At 41.4% G+C, this 17,791-nt stretch overlaps 1 protein-coding gene across 3 annotated transcripts in view; it reads left to right on the forward strand.

Moving 5' to 3' along the window:
- Nucleotides 1-4,119: 4,119 nt before the first annotated feature.
- LOC131250889 (ribonuclease H2 subunit A) overlaps nucleotides 4,120-17,791 on the forward strand; it is a 28,346-nt gene continuing 14,674 nt past the window's right edge. Inside the window, exons 1-4 of one of the 3 annotated variants that reach the window (XM_058251298.1) lie at nucleotides 4,120-4,319; nucleotides 4,583-4,654; nucleotides 11,458-11,581; nucleotides 11,679-11,766. In XM_058251298.1, the coding sequence (XP_058107281.1) occupies nucleotides 4,226-4,319; nucleotides 4,583-4,654; nucleotides 11,458-11,581; nucleotides 11,679-11,766 (378 nt within the window). In that variant the 5' untranslated portion in view covers nucleotides 4,120-4,225. The remainder of the gene's footprint in view (nucleotides 4,320-4,582; nucleotides 4,655-11,457; nucleotides 11,582-11,678; nucleotides 11,767-17,791) is intronic. The other 2 variants (XM_058251285.1, XM_058251290.1) reach the window with 2 other exon arrangements.

A 17,791-nucleotide genomic window follows, 5' to 3' on the forward strand; every position in this document is an offset into this window, starting at 1 on the left:
TGCCAAGGAAGAAGGAAAAACGTGAAAGCAGGGAGAAGCAAATGACCCTGCCCGATGATTAGGGCGTCCCTATTATAGGGGAGCCACGTGTACGAGCATTTATTGCTCCTAATTAATGTGCGGCCGAAAAGCATCTCCTATGCTCTCCTGTTTCGACACGTGGCGTGCTCCCACTTGCCGTACGACTCCACGACCAAGGTCAGGTCACGCATCGCTACCTCATTTGCGTAGCACCAAAAAGGCACCTTGATAGCCCACATGACCTCGAGCCGTGGCACGCCATTTCGAGGGTGTCGTACTATGATTACTAGAACGCCTCGATACCCGCCCCTGCCGCCTTATTTAGCATTAATGGCGAGACGACTCAACATCCAGAGCAACAACAATCCGACCTGACCAGGTCTGACCTACTTCTCAAGCCTGTTCTATTGACTTGAAAGTAGGGGGCTGACTGTTATGGGGAAAAATGGACCGACCTATAATGAAAGGTCAGGACGGAACTTTGTGTACTCGGCCTCGCGAAAGACCAACATGAAGCTCGGATTCTACGAGGGCCCGCTCCCTACTCCCAAACTGTGACAAAGTGACATGCCCGCAATAGCACCACCTCCGTCGACTCCAAGATCCCCAGAGTTCGTCAGGACCCCCTGTCTTCCTACTTGATCGGGAAGGAAGGTCGGTATGACCCAGGTTGATGTTATCCAGGTCGGTATGCCCGGGTCGATGTGCCCAAGTCAGCCAAGACCACCTCGGCCTTCTACTGCATGTCTTCGATGGTTCCGAGGAGTCAAGCCTCGTCCAAGAGAAATCCGCCCGAGGTCTCCTCCAAAGATCTCGGGGGATATTTGCGACATGCTCGGAATCTCGATATCCTTGCCCGAGATCTCGGAACATCCTCCTACTAGTTCGAGATCTGAATCCCTCTACAATACGCACCTACTAAAAAGGTAGATCGCCTCTACACCACCGCTTCTCCTAAACTATAAATAGAGGTACTTCTAATGGAGAAAGGTACACACTATCTTTAGTGCGTTTCTGATTTTTGAATAGACCCATATCCTATCCCGACTTAAGCATCGGAGGGTCCTCTACTCTAGCCAGGGTCTTCTTTATCCGTTTCTTGTGCAAGTTAACAAGTACAGAAAAAGGCTAACCAGATTTTTGCATCAACATCATGCGTTTGCAGTAACAAATCATTAATGATTGAAAACATTAACTTAGGCTAAAATACATGCATTCACGTTGCAGTATTGGGTGGGTCAAATTGTGCCACATAAGATCACGGTGGACCATTTGCATCTTGGAATTGGATGATCCTGGATAAATGGGAACCACAGATCAATGATGGACCATAGCCTAATCGAGCTCCAATGTGACCCTGTAAGAAAATCTCCAAGGTAAAATCATAGACCAATGGTCGATTGCCAATGATTACGGTTTTATAATTTTTGACTGCCTGCGATCAAGTCATAGATTGTTCTATGGAGGAGATATGCTTGGTCCAGAGTCATCCCTGGTTGGCGACAAAAAAATCAACGGTCTGGTTCACCGAGCCACGGGGTTGCCTTCTACACCAAACAAAACGAAAACCCAAGTACATACTAGATAAATAATAGCGATTTTTCTATATGACTGCCCGCCTTTTTAGTTATGGACCGAAAACCTCCTACTTTAAACAAATTTCCACAGTCTACCTACCTGTTTCAAATACGTCCTATGACTACCTCCACTAATGGATTCTCAACGGGTGGAGCTGTTAAGTGCAGAAAAGTCCTTACCCTTGTTGACCACAGATATTATTGTCCGATCCTTTTCATGTTTTTACCTTTGTCAAATTTCGGCGGTTACGTGTGGTATATAATGTTGTGGCTTACCTATACCGTCCATCCATTTTACTTGATCATTTTAGTGCATGAGCTCAAAATTGAAGCATATATGAGTCGCACCAAAGAAAATAATAGAGATAATGATACGTACCATTGAAACCTCCATGGCACCCCACACAGATCTTCCCATTCCTGGCTAGAGATGAGCAGGGGCCGGACACAATCCACTTCCATTGTCCGTAGGCAAGACAACCAACGCTCGACCATAGCCAGGCTAATGGACGAGGGAAGTGGATTCATGTGCTTGGTGGACTGCATTGGTTTACACACATGCACTTATGAAACAGTATATACATGATGGTTGTCAGATAATCCAACCTGTCCAAATCATTGATTATTCATGGATGGATAATAATATAAAATTTCACTCACTAGGAGTTGTTTCTGCATTTTCGCTAGTGGAAGCCAAAGGTGTAGTGCATGCCATCTTTATACCCATTTTGTGCAATTCTCTAAACCAATGATCTTATGGTTGCTGTCATGAACCGTTGATGCCCAAAAATGAGGCAGATCCAAAGCTCAACGGGGCCACATGACAGAAAACGGTCTGTTGAAAAATTCACAAGGGTATGGGATGCTTGCAAGAAATTCACTTGGTCCATCCGTTTTGACAACTCATTTTATGGCATGGGCCCAAAAATGAAGCCACCATCAAGGGCAACACGTAAGGGGAAAATGGGATTGAACACTCATCGTTAAAACAATCAGGGACCATCATGGGGCTCACTTTGAGATGGGATCTCTCTCATGTTTGGGCCCATGCCCTAAAAGGAGCTAGTAAAACAAATGGACAGTGTGGATTTCTCACAACCTCAAGGTAGGCCCTGCATGGTCGAGTTTAGGTTGGCACAACAATCAAGTGATCCATAAAGTTCTCTAAAGAGGTTTTGGACATTTTTAATCTTGATAGGGAGGGTTGACCTGCATTAGTGGGGCTCACCATAATGTTTGTAATAAATTCACTTTGTCCATGAGATTTTTCATATCATTTTAGGACATGCCAAAAAATGAGGCTGATTCAAAGCTCAGGTGGTCCAAATGAATAGAAAAAGTGAGGATTGAATTCTACTATTGAAACATTCACGAGGTTAGAGATTGTTTGTGACAAATCTACCCTGTCCATTTGTATTTCCGTATCATTTTAGGGCATGGGCCAAAAATGATGCAAATCCAAAGCTTAAGTGGCCCACATGATAGGAAACAGTGGAATTGAACATTGACCATTGAAATATATTGGGGCCATTAAGGGGCCCACTTTGAACTATAGATGTGGCTCATATTTATTTTTATTTTATTTTATTTAATTTTTTGTTTTAAAATGAGCTAGATGGACAGATGAACGAGGTGGATTTCTAACAAACATCAAGGTGACCCCACATATGTTCGAGGTTAGGTTAGCATGACAATCCACATCAATCGATGTGGGTTAAGAGGTTTGTGGAAATTCAAGTCAAGAGTGAGAGTTGGTTGATTGTATGTGAGCCTTACCATTATGTTTGTGATAAATTCATTTCATCCATTAGATTTTTCATCTCATTTTAAGGCATGGGCGCAAAAGTTAGGTTGATCCAAAGCTCAAGTGGGACAACGGAAATGAAACGGTGGGGATTTAACACCTATTTTTTGTATCATTTTAGGGCATGAATGCAAAAATGAGGCCAATCCAACGCTCAAGTGGGACAACGAACAAGAAATAGTGTAGATTGAACGCCCATTGTTGAAACATTTGCTGGGCATGAAATGTTTATGACAAATCCAGCCTGTTCATCTATTTTTTTCAACTCATTTTATGCCATGGGCCTTAGAACCGAGGACAATACCAATATTTAGTGGGCCACATAGTAGGAAATTGTGGGATTAAACTCCTACAATTGAAATAGATTGGGTCCATCTTTGAGCACACGTTGAGCTTTGAATCTGTCTCATTTTTGGATATGTCATAAAATGAGCTGGAGAAACAGATGAATGGGTAGATTTGTCGCAAACATCAGAATGGGCTCCATATGTGGTCGGGGTTAAGTTGGCACGTGATTATACATTGAGGAGGGAAGGTTGTCAAGTGTGGAAAGGCGAGTTTCATTAATATGAAAATATAAAAATATATCTGTATAAGTAACTAACAGCAGGCCGTGGTGAAGCACATAGGTTCGCTTCAGGAAATAGTTTAAAGCAGGAGGTTTTAGGTCCATAACCCAAAAGGCAGACGTACGTACGGAAAAATCGCTAAATAATAACATACATACTTGGAGGCGACCTGCAGTGAATAAAACTCACCTCAATTACTTCGATTATTTCATCGTCCAAAACGAAGAAGAAATAGGGCCTTTTTCCAGCTGGAAATGGGGTCGACTTGTCCAACTCCATTGCCTTTGTGGGCTTCTTCTCAGCCATGCATTATGGGCATTGATGAAGCTGGAAGGGGCCCTGTTCTTGGTAATCCTCCCCCCCTCCCCCCCCCCTCTCCTTTTCTTCTTCCTATTTTCTTACATGACTGTATCCTTACCTTTTGATTTGTTTGCATTCGTCCATTTCCCATTTTGGGGATTGGAATAGTACAAAAGCTGGAGTTCTTTTACTTTCCAAAAGAACGGGTTGGGTTTATGAAAATCAACGAGGATGTGTCAAAATCTCTCCCCTTATTCATTTTACTTCGATTTGTCTTGTCTTGTCTTGTTTTTTTTTTTTTTTTTTTGAAGGCCCTATGGTATATGGATGCTTGTTCTGCGCTGTCTCCTATCAGAAGACGCTTGCCTCCTTGAACTTTGCAGGTTTCGGCTTTCCCTTCTTTTTATTATTATTATTATTATTATTTTTCCTTACCTTCTCTTTTCGTATGGCTTCTGCCACTTTATCCACTGTGCTTTGATCTGATACAGTAATCTATTACATTGTTTCGTTTCTTGGTGGAAATCACTCCTTTGTTGTGAATTGTTTGGGGGGAAGGTCTGTCTTGTTTGGGTTATAAAAGAAAGAAAGAAAAGGGAAAACAAAGATTTAACCAATTAAACACAAAAAAAATAAGCATGGAAATATTACTCAAACCACATCTTCAGTACACTGGGGTGTACCATTCAATGATCCAGATCATTCCTCTGCCCTCTATTGCTGCCTTAATCAAACTGTCCAATGACTTCTTCCCATGGCACATGGAATGTTGGCTTTACTATATTCCTAACCATCCATTTTCTGGCTGACAATCAAATGGCTGGGATTCTCAGATGTGGTCGTGTTTTACAGCACCACTCATCCACCATGGAGCCTGCCGGATGATTGATCTAGGTCCACTGAATTGTGGGAAAGCTTGCTTCCTCACAAGCTTGTCCCCACCCTGTTTCCTGTCTGTCACAACCGGCAGCTGCTGGGTCTCCCCATCTCTCTCTCCTAAACTTCCCCTGGTCTTCGGCCCGGGCTGTATGAGGCAGAAACTTGTCCCACTTATGGTTCATAGGCCGAGCCCCATCTTGGCAGTAATGGTGTGGCTTAGGTCAAGTAACATGCAGAAGATGCAGTTCACTCAACGATTGCCTTTGGGTCATGCAGAAGATGCAGTCAGTGCTTGAAATATCGGTATCACGTTACGTATTGCATCCTTGGGATATAGATACATATTGGTTATTGCATGGGATATATCGTCTGTATCAGGTAATTTATTGTACTTTTGGGGAAACATAGGCAAACATTGGGAAAATGGTTGAATTTTTCAATGATAGTGTTAGAGTTTTTAATTTTTTCCAATTTATTTATATTTTTCATATTTTTAACAAAATTATAAAAAATCTTACGATTTATGATACTACGATTTGCAATTCATTACGATTCAACCCCTGTTACGATTTGTGATACGATAATGATTTTAACAACATTGGCTGGGTGGACCGTACCTTGTTGTTCAACCGGTTTGACTTGAGACCCCTTCTCTTGGCAGATATTAACTCAAAATTAATGAATTGAATTATGGGATCCGCTGTTGCTAAGTCACAATCCCAAAATCAAATTGTTTGAGCAATCCTAATCACTATATATATATATATATATTAAATTATTATTATGAGTGCGCCAAGCCAATGCAAGAATGCAACGCAAGTGCATGACTCAGTGCTCAACAACAAGCTACTGTAGTGGGCCCTACCTGACAAGAAATTAATTTAATATCATTTGAGCTAATGGCCCACATATCTACCCGTTGTTTTACGAACACTTGTTTCTTGAAATAGGCCCATTGTATATTTTTCATTCTTCATCGTCTAATAAATGTCTATTGATCTGATAATCGGATGATGGATGTAATTTTTTTTGCCAATTACATTAGTGGGATAAGTGCCAATAGATTGCACGAATTTGTGTCTGATTTGGGGCGTCAAGTGGTCCTCCAAATGGCAACATTATTCATCTGAATTTAATTTAAATTTTTTCTTAAAATTTATTTGGAGAAATGATGTAAAATGCTTAGAGATATGCATTAGTAGGATATGTGCCATAACTTGCATGAATTTGGGGCCGATTTGCTGTATTTGAGTGGCCCTCCAAATCAGTGACACTATTCATCCGAATTTAATTTCAAAATTTTTTTTTCTTCTTATAATTACTTAGGTGGAGTGATGTCAAATGATCTGGGATATGCATTAGTGGGATGAATGCCATACATTACGTGAACTTGGGACTATTTGAGGCATTCGAGTGCCCCCCTAAATTGGCTTCATTATTCATCCGTTTAATTTCAGTTTTTTGTTAAAATTTCTTTGGGGGAATGATGTCAAATGCTTAGGAATGTGCATTAGTAGGATGAGTGTTATGACTTGCATGAATTGTGGGCCAATTTGGCATCAATCTAATCATGCTAGGTTACTAAAATCATCAGATAGGCCGAGACAATTCTTACCAAAGAGTGGACTGTTACATTATTATCAACATGTTCGAAACCACAAAAGAATAACATATTTGGAATTCTTTAAATATTTATGATTTTCCCATATTTTTCGGGATTTTTTGGCAGTTATTTTTTTACCATTAACAGCCATTATGCATAACGTTAACGGTGGGGACCGTTACACCCATTGTTTCCATCATGCCACACCTTGAATTTGATACACTTGCACTCATAAATTGTACGCGTGACTTATATTAACTTAAACCAAATCGAATATTTTTTTTGAAAGATAACTAAACTAATTAAATTATGAGAAAAGGCTTTTAACTCTCTTTCAACTTTTTTCTTTTTCTTCTTCTTTTCTTGTTAGTATTTAGTCTTCTCTTACTAGTGTTAACAGTTGGGTATAGCCCCATGGCTCTCTTAGTTTTGGTTATGGACCCATAAGTTTCTTAGTGTTTTTAGTGTTGGGGTATTTTGGACATAAAGTCTATTGTATATTGGTATTTTTGTCATATTTTCTTTTATTACTTTAATATAAGAGAAAGGGGGTGGGGACGTGCAACCCTAACCCATTCTTTTCTTCCTCCATCTTTTTTCTCTCCTCATGTGTTTTCTCGTTCTTTCTTCTCTTTATCATCTCTATACCAATCTACATGGTATTAGAGTTTTCTTTGGAGTGGCCCCACAATCTTCTCCAATCCACCCTTAAGCTGCTGGATTTAACTTTGAGGATCCCCATTCTCTTTCCAACTTAGTCACTTTTACCCATATGTCCACAAATTATCATACGTTTGCCCTTACCTTGTCTGCTGTATCCATTCCTAAGTCAATCTAGGAGGCATTGTCTAATGAAAATTAGAAACAAGCTATGGATGAAGAAATGAAAGCCATGTACTCCAATGATACCTGGAAATTGACTGATCTTCCTTTAGGTAAGACTCCAGTCAAGTGTAGATGGCATGGGTCAATTGATTGTTATAAAGCTAGGTTGGTTGCTAAGGGATATACTTAGAATTATGGGGTAGATTATGTGGACACATTTTCCCCAGTGGCTAAGCTTAATTTAGTTCGGGTTGTTATATCACTCTTTACGAATCATGATTGACCTCTCTTTCAGCTGGATGTGAAGAACACATTCCTGCATGGAGACCTAAGCAAAGAAGTTTATATGGAGCAACCTCCTAGGCATGTTTCTTAGGGGAGTCATCTAAAGTATGCAGGTTAAACAAGTCAACATATGGGTTGAAGCAATCACCATGGGCTTGGTTTGAGAAGTTCAGTAGTGTAGTTGTATCGTTTGGATTAAAAAGGAGTAACGTAGATCATTCAGTCTTGTCAAAGCACTCAAGCTCTGGCTACATTCTTTTAGCTGTGTATGTCGATGATATTGTAGTGATTGGTGATGGCTTTAAGGGTATTAAAAGGTTGAAGGCATATCTTCAAACTCAGTTTCAAATCAATGATCTTGGTCTTCTTTAATATCGTTTGGGCATTAAAGTGGTAAGATCAAAAGTTAGAATTAATCTATGTAAGGAAAATATACTTGACCTGTTAAAAGGACAGAAATATTGGGAGCCAAACTGGTTGATACTCCAACGGACCCTTATCTCAAACTAGAAGCTAGAGAATGAGAATTGCTAGTAGACTTTAGTATGTACAAGGGACTTGTTGGTAGACTTATCTATTTTGCCATCATCAGGCCTTACATTGCCTTTTCAGTTAATGTGGTGAGTTAGTTCATGCAAAGTCTGAGGACATCGCACATAGCAATAGTTATAAGGATCCTTAAGTATTTGAAATGTTCTCTTGGGAAGGGTATCCTCTATAGAGCTCGTGGTCATATTCTGGTAGCTAGTTATTCATATGCAGAATCGAGACATGATAAAAAGTTGACTATGGGATATTGCACCTTCCTCGGTGGTAATGTGGTTACTGGGAAGAGTAAGAAATATAATGTGGTTTCTAGATCAAGTGCTGAAGTTGAATATAGGTCAATGGCACATGCAACTTGTGAACTTATGTGGTTAAAATTTCTTCTTGAAGAATTGGATTTTGAAGTTTAGGTTCCAATATCTTTACATTGTGACAATCAAGTAGCGATACATATTGCCAATAACCCCGTTTTTTTTTTTTTTTTTTTCATGAGAGAATGAAGCATATAGAAGTTGATTGCCATTTCATTCGAGAGAAGATATAGATCCACACACCTTGTATTTCATCTCATAATCAAATCGCAAATTTATTTATCAAGGCTCTTCGAAAATCTCAGTTCGACAAACTTGTTTCCAAGCTGGACATACAAGACATCTATGCTCCAGCTTGAGAGGGAATGTTAACGGTTGGGCATGGGCCTATGGCACTCTTGGTTTTGGTTATGGGTTTACAACATACACGTTTCCTAGTATTTTTAGTCTTGGGATATGCCAGACATAAAGTTTGTTGTATAGAGGTATTTTTGTCACATTTTCTTTTATTACTTTAATATAAGAGAAAAGGGGGTGGAGACGTGCAACCCTAACCCATTCTTTTCTTCATCTTCTCCTCTCCTCTCCTCTTTTTCATCTCTATACCAATCTACAGCTAGCATGTTTCATAAGCAAAGGGAGTCAGACCTTCCAACTGACAACTCACTTATCGATTAGAATGGCTCAACTTCAGTTAGATGATGATAAGGAGAGAAGACGAGCCTCGAGCCATGAACAAAATTCTAGAGAGATAAGTTGAGGCTACAATGTTTAAATTGCCACAGAGTTCAAGGTCTTTCTTGTGCAGGAGAGACCAGAGACCCATCAACTACCATTTTGCTTCTTCCTTTCTGTTATGTTTTAGTTTGTTGGAGAGAGATTGTCCTTTCAGACATAATCTTGGTCTAGATTGGGCAATAGAAATAGTAATTTGTCTGTACAAAACTGCTTGAGCAGAGGGTATTTGGTAGATTAATATAGGTGCTTGAGTTTTATTCAGTTTGAGCTCTCATCTATCCTATCATGTGAACATATATCCATACTTAGGCAACTTCACAACACTAGATTCCAGTGCTCAAAGTATTGTAGTTGTTACCTAGGATATGGAAACAGAAATCAATATTGTCGATAATATCGTTGATAGCTGGAAATGTATCACTATATGAGGGAAACATTGGGAGGTGGAATGGTTCAGTGAAACTTCAATAGTCGTTAATGACATGTATACACACTTAAAATTCAAAATATTACATAAAAAAGAACTATACATAATAGGTTTCCATTTTCTAGGCGCCTAAACAATGTGTTTTTGGACACAAGTGGTTCAAAAATGAATTCATATCATTCAAATATCATAAAATGCAAGTAATAACATACAAAAAATACATCCAAAAACTGAAGAGAACAAAACCCACACCCTGCCTCAAATCCACGTCAATGCATGAGAACCATGCATAGACATGGATTTCTATTACAATCCATGCCAACATGTGTAAATAAATTGCTTTTCCCTCATCTTTTTCTCACCTTGGAGTCTGGCCCTTTCCCCCCTCAAGTTTCTATTTCTCCCATAATCTGAGATTCGATTTGAAACAACTCAAGAGTTGTATAAATAGCCCTAGGAAGAGATCCCAACCCAAGTCACTTCTTTAAAGTCACTTGATTCAATGTGACTTCTCTTGTTGTGTTTATTTTGTGCTGTAAGTTGTAACTATTATATATTCACCCCAATTTCCATGATTTGATTGTTCCGAAGGTAATCATTGAGAAGATAGTGATTCTTAGATTACCTTTTTTTGACAGGTATTCTTACAGTACATTGATGCACATAGCTGTACATGCTGTCAGGAAACGTTACTAAGTTAGGAGATTTCATTACCTAGGGTTTGTTTTAAGGAGTTTTGTGATATTTCCATTTTAAATGTATTATCTTAAATCCTTTAATTGGGTGTTGAAGAATGACTAGGAAAGTGTGTTAAATTTTTTGTGGGAGGAATTATGAGTTCCCACTCATTACAAAATGCATAGATCATTGTTGCGTTAGATTCCATACATTTGGCAACCATTGATCGGATGAGGCCCCTGTTGTCCTTGGAAATTTTCCGGAATAGAAACCTCAAACCTTTTGATCTTTAGCCTTTTTCTGTTAATGTGGATTCTTGCTGTGTTTTTTCAATTAACTGTTTATTTGTTGGCCACCCTTTTTGTAGTGTAGGATCTCCCTGTCTGAGAAGTGTCCATCTACCATCCATCACAGTTTGGATGACTGAATAACGGGGCCCTAATGTGCAGAAACCTGCACGTTAACAGGCCATATAGCTGCTCATGCTCTGGACCCTACAATTCCTCTTTGGTTTCTTTCTGGAATCTTTCACACAATCCTATATAAAAGCGTTTGTAGGGATGTGAGTAAACAGAGATGAGTAAGAAAAGGAGAAGTATAGCAGATTTTTTCAGAGAGTTACTTTCTTCCCCTTCAATATAGCAATGGAGATTTATTTTTTCTTGCTCTTCTTTCTTTTGTTCTTCTTCATCCTATAATGTTTGGCTACTCTTCCCATGCTTAAATGTCCCTTAGTATGGGTGCCTGCATTGAATACCTAACTCAAGCAGCACAAAACCTGCACTTCTGTGATGCCTGAGGGCCAAAAAGAATAGAAAGAGGAGATGAATTCCGCTCATGAACTATATTATCAATTTCATTTAATCATCTGTGCTTGTTGTTTCACTTTTACAGATTCAAAAACCTTGAAAGAGGAAAAGAGGGAAGAACTGTTCGAAAATTTAAAAGCCAACGATTCTATTGGATGGAGCGTAGATATTATAGATCCAAGGGATCTCTCAGCTAAAATGCTAAAGAAGTCAGTATAGGATGGCAAATTTCCCTAATCATCTCTTGCAATGACTCGCTAATCTCACTCTCTTTCTCTCTCTTAACCTTTTTGTTGTTGTCGACAGAACAAAAATTAACCTGAATGAAATATCGCATGATTCTGCTATGGGCCTTGTTTCTAGGGTTCTTGACATGGGTGTTCTACTAACAGAGGTTAAAAACTATATATACTGGATGCCTTTGCAACCTATTTGTTGAATAAGAAAGGATCAATTGTCAATCGCTTAATGCAGTCCTCGAGCATTCTTTCTCTATTACCATCTAGACTGTTCATCTTTTGGGACCTATCATGGATGGGCCGTAACCCAAGAATCATATCAACTGGATAATTTCTAGCAATTGATTCAAGAACTTTTATCCATTGAATTGGATCTTGGAAATTTTCTGTCTTTTATTATTATTATTATTATTATTTCAATTCTTACCCAGACTAGAGAATGCAACGAGGGTGGTCAAGAAGCCCATTGCACGGTTGGGCACGAGGAAGATTGATAGGGGTTGGTTATGGCCATTCTTGTAGATGGGAAGTGTACAAGAAGATCTGCATCAACATTGCAGGGAATGGTTAGGGTGAGAAGAAGGTTGGGCTAGCACAAGCAGAGGGAGAAGTGTGAAACCCATAGTTCTTCAAGGAGGTGAAGTAGATTAGGGGATTGAAGCCAAGGGAGGGGAGGGTATAGGAAAGTGGATAGAAGTTGGGCGACTAGGATGAGAAGGGAAGAAGGATTGATGGGGACATCACGCGCACGTACACGCACGCTGCCCCCCTAGTGATGGTCCGCATTAGGCCCGAGCGGTATCCTCTGGGTGCTGTTCGTAAGTTACACGCGCGTAGCGCTGGACCCTTCAAAATTATCAAACGAAACAGTCTCAACGCGCATGTGACAAATCTTCCACCCTCCATTGGAATTAGTTCCACATTCAATGTGGAGGATCTAGTTGCATTTCAAGGGGCCATTGATGCATTGTCCAGCCTTTTGCCTAATCATCTTGATTCCCCAGACCTTTTCCTTGATCCATGGCCCCCTCTTGACCCATCTTCCCAGCCTCTACCTCCCATACCTACCCTTTCCGACCTATTTTCCTAGCCTCTACATCTCATACCTAGCTGTCCTGGCCCAGTTTTCCAGTTTTTACCTCCCATACCTACTCTTCCTGACTTTATTCCCAGCCTCTACCTCCCATACCTAACCTTCATATACCCAGAGAAGAAATAGAGGATATCTTGGACCATCAGATAATTTCAATGTCGGACGGCGGGTTTTAGAAGTACCTGGTTAAATGGAAGTCACGCCTAACTTCAGACAGTACGTGACTCACTAAGGAGGAGCTTCAGAGACTTGATCCTGACATCCTGGAGCGGTTCAGGAGTTTTATTTCGTCGATGGGGAAATCTTCACAGCCGGGTAGAATTGATGGGGACATTACGCGCACGTACGCCTCCCCCTATGCAAATACGCCAGAAGGAGGGCCCCACTGTCGATCCGGATCGATGACGACGTCTAGGGAGGGCCTCCTAGTTAGAAGACGGAGTTTTGATTGAAAAGAGTGGGCCCAATAGTCAAGAAAAACCCAGCATGAGATCTCATGATCGTGGCCCACTAGTCAGATTGATTTCATATTTTAGGTTTTGTTTATTTATGTTATTTATAACATCATGAATGCTTTAGATTTCTTTGATTGATTTTTATTTTAGTTTACTTCATCGCTAAGTAATAGGTTGCGGACATGGTGTGTAGTTCTTTTGATTCATTCAAGTTTAATAAAAATTTCTACAAGTTTTTTTATACTCTCTTAGTTTCTGAGTTGTGGAAAAATTCAAGTGGGTGCGAAGCCCTCCCTTTTCGAAGGGCTAACTACCGTGGTGCGAAGCCACGTTTATCCCAATCCGCCCCTCCATCTTATTTCATCCATCCTTCGATCATCTTCGCTTCAAATCCACTTCTTTTGCAGCTGTTTGTCTTTCTATAGTCAGTTTTCAGAATCTGGCCCTACAGGAGGGTTGAAACTTCGACGGAGTACCGTGCCTCAACTGTACGTCGGATCGCCATTAATTTTGGAGGGTTTGGAGACCCCCTTGGCCGACCAAGGCCAAGAAGTTCCTTTTGGGATTCAGGTCTCCTCCACACATGCGGTCCCCTACTGCCCACGTGCGCCGATACCCTGCCCCGCTGCCCGCATGCGGGATCTGTTCCAGGTTCATGATTTCCTTCTCTTTTCCTTTTTCTTACCTAGTTTCATAACCACAGTCCTACTTTGCATTATCCATAATTTGTTTCTCCTTGTTTCTCATCCTAGGGTTCCTCGAATTGAAATTGGGGAATCCCTTGGATTAGGAGCTGATTACGATGCATATGTGGCTGAATTCTATTTCCCTTTGAGTATCGTTTGACTTATAATTTTTATTGTTCCAACCCTAGCCTGTGTAGGCTTGGACCTGCATAGATTCCCCTTAATTGAGTGTTTGGACTTTCATGTGGGATATGGAATTTGTGCAGTTGTTTCTGAACTAATGTGATTTAAGCCTGAATTCTTGCACATCATATTTGAATTTTATGTTCTGCATCAAATTTGGTATCAAAGCTTAGGGTTCTTATAGGGGAATGCATTACATGTTTAGGGTTAGTTTTTGTAAGTCGATCATACATCTAGTTTCATCACATATAGCTGTTTAGAAGACTGCAGTCCCTGATATTAGTTGCTGAAATTTCTGTTAGCAGGGAGTTAGCAATTCACATTGCTGTAACTTTCTGTTAGTCCTTTATTTCGACAACTATATTGCTGGATTTTAGTAACACTGCGTAGTTTCCCTCATATAGAGTCTCATAGGATCATTTAGTCTTATTTAGTTGCATATAGTTGTCATAGAAAGTCCTTAGGTGGAGTTAGCAGTCGCATGCCCCCACGTACGGGTCGTGGTTGGTTTGCACCCTACACTAAACATGGAACGATTGCAAGAGTCACTAAATAAACTGTCCCAGCAAATTGAGTCTTTGGGTAAGTGCTTAGATATGGACCAATGCTTTGAACAACTTGATGTGCGCATTACCCAATTAAAGGCCTCCCCCAGAACAAACCCTACCATTGGGGTAGATGTCCAATCTTAGGTAGGTGGCTAGGAGGATAGACCAATGAATGGAGTTGGCTAAGGAATCAACCATGGGCATGCACCCATGCACCCACCCCATGAGGGACTGCATAGTAATCAACCCCTAATCCAAGGGATTCCCCAATTTCAATTCGAGGAACCCTATGATGAGAAAAAAAAGGGGAAACAAATTATGAATAATGCAAACTAGGACTAGGGTTATGAAACTAAGTAAGAAAAAGGAAAAGAGAAGGAAATCTTAAACTTGGAACAGATCCCGCGTGCGGGCAGCGGGGCAGGGTATCGGCGCACGTGCGTAGTAGGGGGCCGCACGTGTGGAGGAGGCCCGAATCTCAAAAGGGACTTCTTGGCCTAGGTCGGCCAGGGGGGTCTGCAAACCCTCCAAATTTGATGGCGATCCTTCGTACGATTGAGGTGCAGTGCTTCATCGAAGTTTCAGCCCTTCTGTAGGGCTAGATTCTGGAAACTGGCTGTAGAAAGATAAACAGTTGCAAAACAAGTGGATTTGAGGTGAAGATGATTGAAGGATGGATGAAATAAGATGGAGGGACAGATTGGGATAAACATGGCTTCGCACCACAGTAGTTAGCCCTTCGAAAAGGGAGGGCTTCGCACCACGGTAGTTAGCCCTTTGAAAAGTGAGGGCTTCGCACCCACTTGAATTTAACCATTCAAAAAGGGAGGGTTTTGCACCCACTTGAATTTTTCCACAACTCAGAAACTCAGAGAGTAGAAAAAAACTTGTAGGAATTTTTATTAAACTTAAATGAATCAAAAGAACTACAAGGGGTGCCTATTTATAGGGAAAACGCTATACCCCAAAACTCGAGCCATGTCCACAACCTATTACTTGGCGATGAAGTAAACTAAAATAAAAACCAATTAAAAAATCTAAAATGTTTATGATGTTTTAAATAACATAAATAAGCAAAACCTAAAATATGAAATCAATTCGACTAGTGGGCCACGATCATGAGATCCCATAATGGGCTTTTCTTGACTATCGGGCCCACTCTTTTGAATCAAAACTCCGTCTTCTAACTAGGAGGCCCTCCCTGGACGTCGTCATCGATCCAAATCGACGGTGGGGCCCTCCTTCTGGAGTACATGCATAGGGGGGCGGCGTGCGTGCGGATTACTATGCATGTGTGGCTGAATTCTATTTCCCTTTGAGTATCGTTTAGCTTATAATTTTTATTGTTTCAGCCCTAGCTTGTGTAGGCCTGGGCCCGCATAGATTCCCCTTAATTGAATGTTTGGACTTTCATGTGGGATATGAAATTTGTGTAGTTGTTTCTGAACTAATGTGATCTTAAGCCTGAATTCTTGCACATCATATTTGAATTATTGTCCTGCATCAAGGATTCGCTTGTAAGATTGAGGCGGGGAAGGTTCTGGAGGGAGATGTTGGGGGAGAGGGTGTTCTTGCTTCGGGGAGCAAAGGGAAGACAAACAGTGTGGAGGATCTGGGGGAGGGGGACAAGGTAGGGAAGTGAGTGTAGGTAGAGAAGAGAAGGAAGCCGGAGGGGAAGAAGGGAAGATTGTTGGCTAGGCCTCTCTTAGAGCTCCCTAATCTCTACATGGAAAATTTCCCATAGGGGTGGATGGAGATCAACTTCAAAAGGGTTATTGGCAGAGTGCTGATGGTGAGGTAGGTGATGGTGCCAAGGTTGAACATGGTCAAGGAGGGCCAAAGGATTCGTGTCTGTGTTTGGAGTAAACGAATGTGTCCTCTACGTGGTGGCTCTAAACGGGAGAAGCTCTGAGGGGATGAAGATTTCGGTTTAGAGGGCCTTGTACGGCTCGGAGATGGTGAATCATCAAGTCAAGAAGAAGATGGAGAGGAAGGGAGGGGATGGTGGGGTAAGTAGTTCCAGGGTGTGGAGAGGGTTGGGAAATGCTGCGAAGGTTGGTACATCTTACAGGGATGTGGTGGCGCTGGAGTCTCTTGAGGCTGAGCTGGGGGAAGGGTTCCTTAGGTGTAGTAGGGGAGAAAGGGGGAAAAGAGGTGACTGTGGAGGGATGATGCAAGCGACAGGCCAGTGGTGAGAATCCACCCAAAGGTTGTGGAAAATGCATGGGAGGTGCTTCGATGGAGCTCGGTGGTACATGTTAAAGGCAGAGCTACTGTTGACAAGGTGAAGAAGTGATTGGTTGAAAGTGGTGGAACTGTTGAAGATCAGTCCCTTCTCAAACCCCTCTCAGAAAATAAGAGTTGGGTTTCGTTGAGTCTGCAGGTGGAGGTGGGCAGGGCAAACTCCTCATTGCTGGAGTGTTGTTCAGGGACTGATCGGTGGAGTGGCTTGAGCAGTTGTCGTTTAGATTAGAGGAGGCGTGATTCCAAGTATAGCCACTGGAAATTTGGTTTACGAAAGTCTTCGCAATGATTGGCTTGTGTATTGGAGAGGTGGTCATGGTTGATTTGACGACAGAAGATGGCGTAGAGGTTAGGATGGCGAGGGTTTTCATAAGGAGGAAGAAGGCACTGCTAGTGTCGTAGAAGATCTTTATTGTGGCTGAGGAGGTTAGAGTGGCTGTGAGGGTGGTGAAGGAGGAGCTTAGGCAAGGTTGGGGAAGGAGGAAATTGCAATGGTGGTTTGTGAAGGTCTACTGGTGGTGGGTTCTTTGAGTCGAGGAGAAGATTGTGAACCGTCTCTGTGCTTCAAAAGAGCACCAATTCTTGAGGGTGAGATGTGGTGGCCATTGACTTATTGCCAGGAGCTAGATAGTGCGTTGGTAGCTATAATGGAGATGCGTGGATGGATTGGTGCCTTCTCTGAAACGATGCTAAAAGACGACACCTCGACTAAAGGGTCAGGACGGAGAGGTGCAATACTTGGAGATGATGACAACCTTGGCGGTGAGCTTTGGGTGCTGGAGGATGAGGTTTGGGCAATACTTGGCGGCTCAGAGTGCTGTCTCGAGCTGGCAATGGCAAGATTGGGTGCAATGCTTTAAATAGTTTACGCTACGTAGCATGTAGTTTACGCTACGTAGCGTAGCTTAGCCTTAACACTGCATAGCTCATGAAAATATCTCAAGTCATGTGTAGCCTACGCTACATGATAA

This window comes from Magnolia sinica, chromosome 1 (assembly GCF_029962835.1).
Source record: "Magnolia sinica isolate HGM2019 chromosome 1, MsV1, whole genome shotgun sequence".
In the NCBI taxonomy this organism is placed as follows: Eukaryota; Viridiplantae; Streptophyta; class Magnoliopsida; order Magnoliales; family Magnoliaceae; genus Magnolia; species Magnolia sinica.